General features: G+C 37.6%; 1 protein-coding gene across 7 annotated transcripts in view; it reads left to right on the top strand.

The window, feature by feature from the left end:
* LOC126868420 (RNA-binding protein Musashi homolog Rbp6) overlaps positions 1 to 12,295 on the top strand; it is a 773,477-nt gene that overhangs the window by 739,428 nt on the left and 21,754 nt on the right. The window contains exons 12-13 of one of the 7 annotated variants that reach the window (XM_050623812.1): positions 2,743 to 2,814; positions 4,935 to 6,663. The exons of 4 other annotated variants lie outside the window; for them this stretch is intronic. In XM_050623812.1, coding sequence (XP_050479769.1) covers positions 2,743 to 2,814; positions 4,935 to 5,230 — 368 coding nt within the window. In that variant the 3' untranslated portion in view covers positions 5,231 to 6,663. Of the gene's footprint in view, positions 1 to 2,742; positions 2,815 to 4,934; positions 6,664 to 12,295 lie in introns of those variants that run through there. 2 more of the 7 variants (XM_050623810.1, XM_050623814.1) reach the window with 2 other exon arrangements.

Below are 12,295 nucleotides of genomic sequence, written 5' to 3'. Positions count from 1 at the left end.
AGGAATCACGAGGAAAGCAAATCAGGTTTTAAAACGCTCGCTTGCATGAGTTTATAGTTTCGTAATAGAGCCAGCGACATGAACCCGTACAAGAAAGCATTGGAAGACGAGATGGGAATAAAAAGTATACGGAATGATTGGAAAGAAAGAAAGAAAACTAGTGGACATTGAGGATTTTGCGAGAAACCGACGAGAGAGACAATTCAGTCGCTGGCGTTAATTAAGCTGATGCCAAAGAGAAGATACATCTGTCCTGAGCTTATATATATGTTAACGACACGATGCTTAAACAATATTATTGATACTTTTATGCGTGGCTATAGTTCGCTCGCGTTAACATCACCGTCCTCTGTAACAAAAAAAAAAAAAAAAAAAGAAAGAAAAAGGAGAAAAGAAAGAGAAAGAAAGAAATAAGAAACACGAAAGAAGAAATAAATAAAATTGTTTGTCATTGCGATTATTGTGCGAAAAATTTTGATTCTACGTTGCTTACTTTTGTTCATATTTTCGATGGATTTTTATCGTTTATCGTTTATCACCTGAAACGAAGAAAGAGAAAAGTTTTAAAAAAATTGTTAGTTAAATTTCCGCGACATGTATACGTCGATATAAAAAAGAGAAAAAAAACTTGACGCGGTTAACGTTATCGAGCTATGGTCCGATTGTTGCTATTCGTAAGAATTGTTGTTATATCGCTGTGATCGCGCGTGGGTTTCTATAATACGTTGCCCGATCCGGAATCCGATCGATCGACCGCCTTTTGCACTCTCACCGAATTATTTGCGTCGACGACGAGTAAACGAAGTGCTAAAAGGCACCAGCATCCGTAAGAATACTTGAAGACACGCGTCGTTCTCGTCACTCGTAATAAGTTAGAAAATTGGGGAAACGTTCAAAACATTATACCGTCCATGATGATGATGATGATGATATTGAAATGTTTAAATATGGATAATCGCTAAATATTAACGATCGAAATAAGGCGTTTTGTGCAGTCGGTTTTTTCGATTTTTGTCCCCTTAACCTTTCTATCACGTTGAATCATTATCTGAATGCGGAGATTTCGATAATACGAAGATCTGAGTGTCATATAGGAAGGAGATGAAAATTTTATACTAATTTACTCTCTCGACATATAAATCTTTTCGATCGTCGATCGGATAATATTTATCGTCGTTTACATTTTTCAAATGTACATAAAGTATATTTTAATGATCGTTATGGACTAACCTTAACGGACTTTATTATTAATCTCGGACTCGAACGCATACATTTTTATTATTACGAAAGGATATTGTGTTTTTTAAAAGTTTATTTTCTATCATTGCCGCTCTGATACACGTGTTGTTTAAACGGAAATTATCTCAGGAAGTCACTTCAAGTTTTCTTACCCATGCTTACAGATGACGTTCGACTCATTGGCCGATGAGAATTGTATATTATACATACGCGTATATATATCTTTCTTGATGTAAATTTAAAGGGGAAAAAAAAGATAAAACGAAACGCTTCTTCTGTGAAACTTTATGCTCTAACGACGATGCGCCTTGCAAACGATGCTTGTAAAGGAATAACCGAATTTCCGAGACCATCCAGCGAGGTTCGGGCAATTTATTAAAAAACGCCAACGATAAGACGAGAAAACAAATTGATAAGTGGAAATCTGCAGTCACGAGAGTTTTGTAAACATTTCAATGGGTACTCGGTAAAATGAAGAAAAAAACGTAAGAAACAAAATATATAAAAAAAACAATAAGATGAAAAGAAACGTAACACCTAATGTCTATCAGAGATATCGCTCTGAAGCAAAATGAGAGAACAAGTTTATTTACACGTGCGTACATATTAACGACACAATGTAATAATTCGCTGAAGCTCTATTATTATAATGATTAAGGATTATAAATAATGAATGTCTGTAATAAATAAAATCTACCACGCAAAACGGATGATATTGAAAGGAAAAACAGAACATCCATCGCATCTTGTATTAGAAGAAAAAGATCTAGAGATATGGAACAAATGCATTGGACATGAATGTTTCAAACAAACAAAAAAGAATAGAGAAGAAATTAACATCTTTCTTCTAATACGAGATAGTGTTTCTCAGTTCGAACTACTATGAGCTAGATAACATCTAACATAATCGATACACTTGTTTCGTGAAATAACTCAGCATTCAATATTCAACATCCCGGGATTAAACTCGGGAAAAAGCATACTCGTGCAATTGTGTATTTTCGAACGAGTGCAGTTCTGATATTATGAGCCGAGTTGGAGGCAGAGAGCAACTTTGACTTGCATTTTCTAGGAGGTACTCGAAACTTACGATGCTGGATTAAGCGTCTCGTCAACGTAATGATATCGGCTGTTACGCAATTCGTACCCTATCAATTAAAAGAAACTTTAATAATACGATTTCCATGTTATTAATTACATATACCAGTTTCTCTAGGAACCCTTAAAAAATAAAAATTCAGTAATATTTTTTTCACACGTAAATTACATACAGAGTGTAAAACTAGTTAAATTATACAAGCTCAGCTTATCCTTATATAATAAATAATATAATTCTTCTATGGAGCTTCATCCAGCAACGAAACAGTCACATTCCCACGAATTCCCATAAACTTAGTGTACATACGTATAACCATAACACGATACATAATAAAGTTCTATAATCGCGATATCTCGGGGAAAAGTGTGCATAATGTAAGATCGGTGATGTCTGTTGTTGGGTAGGAGCGGTCGTGTACCGCGCAGTGGGGCCAAGGGTGGGCCGAGTGTCCGTGAGCCCCAGCGGGGGTTGCACCGGTAAGCTTCAACCCCAAAGTGCCAGGTTGTTCCACCAAGTTCTCGTGTTCTCGCTCGTGTTGACGGTAACCGTAATCCGTAGTACGTAGTACGTACCCAAATTCCACGTATGCAAACACAGATACACACACTAACACCTTCACCTGTACACTTTCACATTGCAAAACATCTCCATGTGGTATCGCATCGTGAATTGGTCTGTTATAGTTATCGATTCGAACCCGGTTTAAACGATAATCTTTAGTGCTTAGCATACTCCATTCTATAACATTTTGATAAACAATACATCTCATTCTTGTAATTAAAGTCCTTCTCTCTTTTTTTCTCTTAGAGTATGTTAGTAAATCCGCGATAACGGCATTGTTGCTCGATCGATAGCGGTAGTTATTAAAATACAATGAGAGTCGGTTGATCGTCGAAAAACGGAGATAATTAGTCGGCTGAAATTAAAACGATGTTATTTGTATGAAAATGATTTGTATGAAAATCACATTGCGAAAAATGAGTACTGTCAAACGTGCCTTTGTTTGGTAATTAATGCGCGTATGCGGAGCTTGAATTTTGTTCCAATATCCGTAGAAAATCCGCTAAATAAAACACGTCTGAGTACCTCCTTTAGAAAGACGAAGTAAATTACGGCTTGCTCCACCGCATAAAATAGCGAATTAAAGTATCATCGAATCTTCGTATTATTTTCCTTCTACATTCTACGTCAATTTCAAGCAATTTCCACCCGTTCTATGCAGCTCGTGAACTCATTCGAAACTAGTGATTCAATTTAACAGTCGGCCAACGGAAATGCGCACGCTCTTGTTTTATACTAAATCGCACTCGCCGCTTAGAAATCTATCGAAATCATTTACTACGTCGCTGAACCATAAATTCAAACAAACGTTCACTGTCCCAAAACCGCACACGATCACATACCATACACGAACTGATTATCCATTAAACATATCAACTCTTTACACGGTCCACGTTACTTGTTCTTAATTAATTGGATACGAGTCTTTGTTGCCAATTAGTTGTCTTAGGTACCCATAGTTCGAGCATTGTTTAACAATAGTGTTCTATTATATTGGATTGGTAGGATTTTTGGTACACATACTGTTATATACATTTATATATTATATAAACATATTATGTATATTCTTATGGAATGCTTAGGAGACAGAACGTCGTATTTTGTTATTATAGTTTGTGCATCCGTTTGTTCGTTGTTCCGCCTGTGACCATTTCATCACCGAAGTCGACGATCCGGCTTATCGGAAAGATGTCGCGAACGTATCTGCGAATTTAAATAAAAACAACATTTCCGTTTTAATCATGAATCACAACGAGGGGAGGAAACATCCTGATTTCATTCGATCGTTCTTTGACGGGAATCGAACAGGAAATCACGGACACCCGGCCATTTTGTCGGTTCAGAAATATTCGGAATGTAGAGAGCAAGGGGAAACGTAGAAAGAAAGTGCCGGTTCGTTTGAAATTTTTTAATGTAATTGGATTACACCCGCGAAATGGTCGGGTTCGTTGATTTCCGCGGGAAAAAGCTCGAGGAAGGCGTGCCCGTATATCCTCGTCGCGTCCCCGGAATATTAATATCGAACCTATTAGAACAGGACGATATCGACATTGACCGAAAAGCATCTTCTCGATTCGATCTGTTCGCCATTCCTCCCCTCTGTAGTTTTTCCCTCTTTCGCGATGCACCGAAGGAAAAACACATATTTCACGCGCGGACGGAATTTAATTCGCTGAAAAGTTCGTCGACTGTTTTTCGAGCCGGGGCCCGTTGGATTTGTTCAAACGATCATTGATTAAAGGTGATGAAAATAAAAAAGAACGTAATGGAATTTCGAATGTGCTCTACGTACGACGTAATGGAATGGAAATTGAACACACGCAATGAATAAAAGTGTCGATGCAGTTAATCACCGAGAATTTCAACAATTTCCGCGACACTATCGATCAGTTCGAACGTAAACGGTTGGAAAAGAATAAAAAGCGGTAAAAATTGATTTACCGCTCGATCGGGACCTAACTCATCGCGTAATTCGTTGCCTTTTAATTCCCGTCATTATCTCGTTACGTTGCCTTTTAATCATCGCTATAATTAGTATTTCAGATGGGAGTGGAACGCTCCTCGAACCGATCAGAGTATCGAAGAAGCGACTTAAGGGTAGCCGCCGCGGCGAACGATTTCGCGTCGAAAGTTTGGAATTACTTTTCGTCGACTCTTTTCAATCTCCGTTTTCCTTCCTCGCTTACCGCCCTCTTCTCCTTATCCCCATTGTTCGTAATGCATTTCTGTTTCTCCAAACGACTTCTGTTTACTCGAATCGATACAGGATTTCTAAAAACTTTATACTCTGGCTTGACTTTCTTTCCACGGATAACCCTGCGCATCCTGTAACCCGTCACAACGCTTCAGCTTCTTCGATACTTTCCAGTCGGGATAAATTATAATGTCTACATTATATTATAAAATGAAGTTGGTCCCGCGTAACGGAATACGAATTGTTTACGGCCGTTCTTTCTTTCTTTTATTCTAGTCACGTAGTCTCGTGTGTTGATTGCTTTTCGTATTTATCGTCGCACATCGTTCCGCGAATGGAAGCGGACGCAGGTGTGATGAAAAACTTGAAGTTCGAGTCGAGTAACGATATAGAGATTAGAATTATAACGAAAACGCGACGATACGTTGTTGTATGAAGTATTCTGAAGAGATGATTGCTTTCTACGTAAGAAAGATAGCGTAAAATATCTTCACTCTTCCTATATTCTACTTTTCTTCATGTGATACTCTCTTCTTTATAGTATCTAGAATAGCCCAGAAGTAATGGTAACAAAAATATTTGACTAATGTATACACATATACATAATTATATTATACTTATATATATATATATTTAAATCCCGTATCTTGTACTGGTGTTGGATGATTGCCTAGCTCATAGTACATAGTTACTTTCCAAGATTTCCAGTTTTATTATTCGTAATGAGTAAAGAAGCCTAAACTGCTGCATTAGTTTTCACTAGAACTTAGCCTAACGTCTTTAGACCTGTTCTTCTGGTTTTTCCCTTCTTTCTCTCTTCGTAACGGGAACGTAATCGCGAGAAATTTTGTGTGTACAATACGTATATATATGTAGCATGGAAGAGGAAAGCTTCTCGAATCCTTCCCGAAACGATTGTAAAATCCATCAAGGAAAGGATTTCCATTCGTGAATAAGGTGTGGCCTACTCTGAATTATACTCTTACACCTTGGACACCCTCGTTCGCGTACATTTTTCGACTAACGTTCTTTCCAGTCAAAAGGATGCATGCATTGAAGCTCAATGTCTGTAGTTCTAGTGAAAACTGAAAACAGTCGACGATTGAAAGAACAAAAGCTTTCCCTTGGTCGCGCGACCCATAGCCAAACGAAAGTGCCAACAGTCGATGAAGACCTCCGTTCGTTTCCTTCCGGGCCCGAATCGTTGCCTTTGGAATTTCTCTTACTTGCAACCACGATATACGTTTGTATCTTCTTTTTTTTTTTCTTCATAAACGATCGTTTGTATCTCGCGTCCAACATTCTTTTGTTCGCCGGATACGAAGTTATTGTTCTCGCGCTCCTGTAGAAACGCTGTGGAATATCAGCTTCCATGACACGATACACGCGACAGAATTTGTCGCGAGAATTCGCTCCGTTCGTCGCCGTTGCACCGGCTATGGGTCACATTTTGTTATCGCGTGAAATACGGCTAAATTTCGAGTCGAATAATCTCAAAAGAGGAAGGCAGACGTCTGGGACAGGACTGTTGCCGAGATCGATGACGAAGACTACCTCGAAGATGCAGTCACCTAGGGGCGAGTAATCTACCATCTACCTAAACCTACTGTCTCTTAGAAACGTCGTCGTATATACAGTGGTCTTTTATTATTATTATTATTATTATTCTTATTATTATTATTATTATTATTATTATACATTATTCATAGTACTAATTTAGCGTGACCACGACGGGGCGATCGGTCGCTAATGTTTTGTCAATTTATGATTTCTACGCTTCGATGTATGGCAAAGAAATAGATCATTGGAGTATATATATCGTGAATTCGTTATATCAACATAAAATATCGTCCCGTGGTGGTACGAATACGTAGACAACTTAGACAAATCGAGCTGAACGGATATAAATAGCCTCTGGTTAGAAGCAGTCAGTAGTAAAAGAGATTCGTTGTCAACTTGACTTTTGTAATTTAACGTTTACAGTAATTGAACTAGTTAGTGTATAAGGTTGCCAACTAAGCGTACCATTTTTAACAAAATTAATTATCGTTCGCTAAATTAACCTCAATCGAGCTTGTCCGAGTTGCGACAAGACATATGCGAGTTTAACACGGAACAAGGATAGTTGGCAGCCTTAGCGGTGTTTAGGCTATATTAGTCGGAATTTCGACATAAAATAGAACACGTCGACTGACCGTAAACAGTATCTTTATCCATTGAAAGAGAAATTTTAAGTGTCGTCTGAGTTTGATTAAATGGTTATAGACACAGTAGTAATGAAGAAAGGCGAGCTTGGAGGTCGTGGCGGACGTCAAAGGTTAAAAGACAAAAAGATTCCGACCACAGCCTCGAAATCGTCGATCCATAGTTTATAGAATAACTTTGATAGAACAGTAGATTAGTATGTAGATAGTATGAGAGTGATATCTTTCTTTTGTGTGTCGTGTGTATATCCGCAGATTTTTAACTGTCCGTATCTTTTTAATACGTATTATACTATATTATTATCCCTTTCTATTGTACTCACCAACCCGCTGTATCTGCGAATAGTGTTTTTTTGGATACGTTAGTAACTTGAATACCTGTTACCTCGAATCGTTGTTAATGTTTTTTGAATACCGTTGGAGTTTAATTGACTAGTGTATTAGAACGCTAATTATTTTAGTTAATATTTAGCCGAGTGAGACCACAGTTTTTGAACGCGTACGTAGTTACTTAGAGAGTTTCGACGTTGAAGATACTCGATTTATTACATATACTTTTTCACCACTATTTTTATGCCTATCCATACTGTTTCGAAGGTTTACAATTATTATCGGTGTATTCGTTCGTTGAATACGTGTGTGTAGTTTAGGATGTGCAGATTGAACCATGTTAAAATTGTTCCCTTTGTTGATGCTTCGCGTTCTCGTCGCTGTACGAGGACATGACCAACTAACAGCCTGTTGTTAATCAACTTATTAACCATCGTCATCATTGTTGATCGAGCGCGTGATTCGTCCAGTGTGTTGCTTCGTCGAGGCTGTACGCTTGAACATATTTCAGGATAACGAGGGTGCTTTTTCGCTGCACGAATGATCGAGTCACGATCAGTGAATGCTTTAAATCATGTATTAATAATGGTACGTGATGCAATCATGTTGCGTTACGTTCAGATGTGATAATCGCATACGCTAAACGCCTTTTTTATCTTTTTTTCTTCGCTCGAAATTCGTCGTCACAAAACAATTTCTCACATCAAATTTAAATTGACGATATAAAAATGCATTACGATTTTAAATTATTCTTAATCGTTTTAAATCGTTGAAATTTAATCGTACACCGCTTTTTTCTCCTCTCGTCGCTTCGTGAACCGTCATATTTATGTTTCCTCCGCTTGCATTACGACGCTATCCTTAACTTTCACCGATATTTCAAGAAGATGTATTTTATCAGCAGCGTGAGATATATATTTGCCGTCACCCACTCCTGTCCGAGAAAAACAAATCGGTACTTGCGCTAACGCTATCTATGCCCGCGATATATACATAAGGATGTATAGAAATATTCTGTCGGAGAGACACGTGCATTTTATTGCCCACTCTAAGAATCGTCGGGCATCGTATCGATCGACGGAAAGCAGTTTAGTTTTCTCTGAATATGTAGTCAACGAGATAGCTCGTTTCATTTGCACTTTTCAGTTTAAGAAGGTATTCACGAATCCTATGTTCATTCTCATCCATTGTGTCCAAAACATTCGCCAATTTCGTTTTCCAATTAAATTTCTTATTATTTTGAAACCAGAGAAAACTCGAACGAACGAAAAATTATAGTTTCAATTATTCTCGAAGTTCCTCCGTTCCTTCGTCCACGTCAATTTCGTCCTATTCGAAGCATGGATTTCAAAGTAACAGCAACAGATGTCACGAGTCCATTTCTGGAGCTGTTTGAGTCAGTGTTAAATAAATTGAAAAATTACCCGATCTGTACTGGCCGACACAGGTTTACCTGATCAAAATTATTCTCCTATCAAGACCTCACAGTCTCCTTGCTGGCCGATATTTCATACCCCACGAGTGGATTTCGCGGTGCAGACCGTTCCCCTCCCGTTATACAGACTCTCGATCGTATCTACGTCAGCTGGAGATACACTTGAAATAGATGAACTCTTGGCCTAGATCTTCATGCGTTTGCCGTTTCGATGAAAACGATCGAAACACATGAGCATTAAGAAGTTCGGTTCTAGATGCTATCGCGTGCATTCTGCACTTGATTTTCCCATTGCGTGTACAAACATTTTTGGATACGAGATAGTCTGGGCGCTACCGACACCCTCTCTCTCTCTCTCCCTCTCTCTCCCTCTCTCTCTCTCTCTCTCTCTGTTTTCCTTTTTTTTCTTTCGTGAATTGCGAGATCTAGAATCTCCGAACCAGCTATCTCGGCACATGGCCCCCTTCTTTCTGTGAAACGTTCGATAAACGTCTGCGGGCGAAGTTTCCCGGTTCATTTGTCACCAGGCTCTTACAGCACTCCGATTTTCGTCCATTACTTCTCGCGTGTCCCCGCTTTTCTTACGCTACGCTCCCTCAAAGTTCCAGCAACCTCCATTGTTCGAGCGGTTGGATCAGGTTCGATGTGCTCTTATTGCGGAGAAACATATATGTTATTGATTATACGATTGAGACTAAATTCCTTAGTGTCTTGTATTAGAGAATTACAAATGAGTGAACTATTATTTAACTTCTATTAACGTTTTTAGCTTTTGTTTAATATGTAATTATTCCGTCTATGGTTTGGGTCTTATTTGACAGATGAATAATTGGTTTCTTCTTAAAAAAGTAATTAATTTAATTGAAGTCAGAAAATTTCAAAAAGAATGAAATGAATACAAAATCAGCAATTAAGCAGGCCAAAGGATACTACAAACGCAGATTACAAATTTACGTATTAAGGGGGTATTCTAGTCTAGAAATTTGAAAAAATCGAAAAAATTTTTTTTTTCATATTCCCAAAGTTCAGACATTCAAGAATATGCCCTTAAAAGTATTTTTCAAAATTTCAATTATTTTATGAGTTACAGCCATTTTTGTGACGTGGCATCTGCTCCGGTCCGACCGGAACAAATGAACAGTAGACGGTAGACGTTGTCCGAGTAAACTTATCTCAAAACTTTAAACGCGTTTTTCTCGAAACTACTTTTTTCGAATTGGCGTGCACGATGTCTCAAGTTCTAATGAACCGATTTATTTGAAATTTGGTGTGAATGTTCTTTATACATTCCTCTATCGCCTCAACCACGCTCAAATCAAAATTTTTAATTTTACTATTTTTAAAAAATTCGGAATAGCCAAAAAACATGCTAAAAAGGAAAATTTTTTTCAAACAGCCGCCATTTTGTGAAAAAATATTGTTTTGACTTTTGCAAGGTTCATGATATAGCCGCATCTATACTAATTAAGAATCCGTTCGGCTTTATTGCTTCAGATGACTAGAAGGGTTGAAATCATGCACGCCAGGACGCCCTTTTTTTTGAACCCCCACTTTGCCAGTTCATAACTTTGTGAATTTTGAGATTTTTTCAGTTAATTTTTCATGTAATCTTAAAGTGTCAATAAACAAATGATAAAAAAATGGATAGTAAAAATATTTTTTGTTTCGTTTGTACAGAGCTACAAAAACCGCCCGAAATTCATGCCTCTAGACTAGAATACCCCCTTAACGTCAAAACTAAAATAATCTATGAAAGCAATCTTTCCTTAATCGGAAATGTGATAAAACATTTAAATTTTACAAAAAGCTACGTGTAACAATAATCCTCTTATGCACCAATAATCTCAATCTCACATTCGCTATAGAATTACGTATTTCGTACCACAATCACGGTTCTACAATCAAGAGTGCATCACGTATTCCTCCGCATCGTACGCAGTCTTTTAATCCATATTACTTAATCGGATCGCAAGAGCTTTCCCTGGATCGTATCCATGGAGCTTACCTCTTTTCGTGTGTTACCAATGATGAAATATTGTTTGTATTTGACGGTTTCTTCGGAGTCATCCTCGCGTAATCTAGTGACAAATGCGAACCACGTAGTTCTCTGGTCATATCATTCCCATTTATAGCTGAGGATTGCGTGGTGAGAAAAAGATATGAAGTCATGTAAATTGTCACGCGATAGAGACACGTGGCGAATATTCCTCTGTAACCTGGCAGTGGCTCGAAACTTCCGGCCAGAGTTCGACCGTTCGATAGAGACAAGCCACACCATTAAGCGGCGTGATACCCCATACAAATCACGTCGATCCGCGATTTATGGTCCGTTCACCCCCTTACGCTATCGCGTTATCAGTCCTGCCGGTTACCGTTCCTAAAACGAGATTCCACACTCTGGGAAAACTCTGTTTTCACGCTGTCCGAAGCTGATTTTTTCCTTCCGCGTTAACGTACCATTTTTTTTTTTTTTTTGCATATTCCTATCATTTTTCGGTATTCATTAATTTTATTCGACTTACTTTACTTTATTATCAAGAAATAATTTAGAGATTTTCAAAATTTGTGCAAGAATTATAGTTCTGTAGATATTTAGACATTTACTAAATCAGTTTAATTATAATGGGAAATCTGTTTGCGACGCGTCTCCTTCGATCCTCATGAGACTCGTAATGTTTCATTTTCTCGTAAACTGGTTAACCATTTAAGTACATATCTATACTCGGAGTCACTAACCCAATTAACCTGGCGCTAGCTTTTGCGACATATCGTAATGTTTTGTGTTATGTAGAAACTTTCAGCTACTATCGTCGATCTCTTCTTATGTTTATTCTATAGCATCGATGCTTATCTCTAAATAACTTTCCATGTACACAGTGGCTCGGGAAAGTAGATTGGGTTGTAGCTTTAAAACGATTAGAGATAAAAGAAAATAAATGTGTCGTAATTTGCACGCCAATCTCATGCAATTATGCATGCGTATAGCAGCAAATAAGCGATTTCATATTGAATTAATTAATCGATATAATTTTTCTTTGCAATAAATAAAAAAAGTAATATGTACTTTGCGATACGGATCGATTTCTTACATTTTTATCTACTAAATTTCTGTTAAATCATCAGTTTCTAAAAGTTCATATTTTTTAATTTTTATATTAAATATTATAAAAAGGGAAACGATGTCAATCGCTATATCAAAGAATATATAGATAATTCAATTCAGAAAGGAGAAT

This window comes from Bombus huntii, chromosome 8, assembly GCF_024542735.1.
Source record: "Bombus huntii isolate Logan2020A chromosome 8, iyBomHunt1.1, whole genome shotgun sequence".
Lineage (NCBI taxonomy): Eukaryota > Metazoa > Arthropoda > Insecta > Hymenoptera > Apidae > Bombus > Bombus huntii.
Note: the sequence above shows the minus strand (reverse complement) of the source record. Positions and strands in the feature narration are given on the sequence as shown.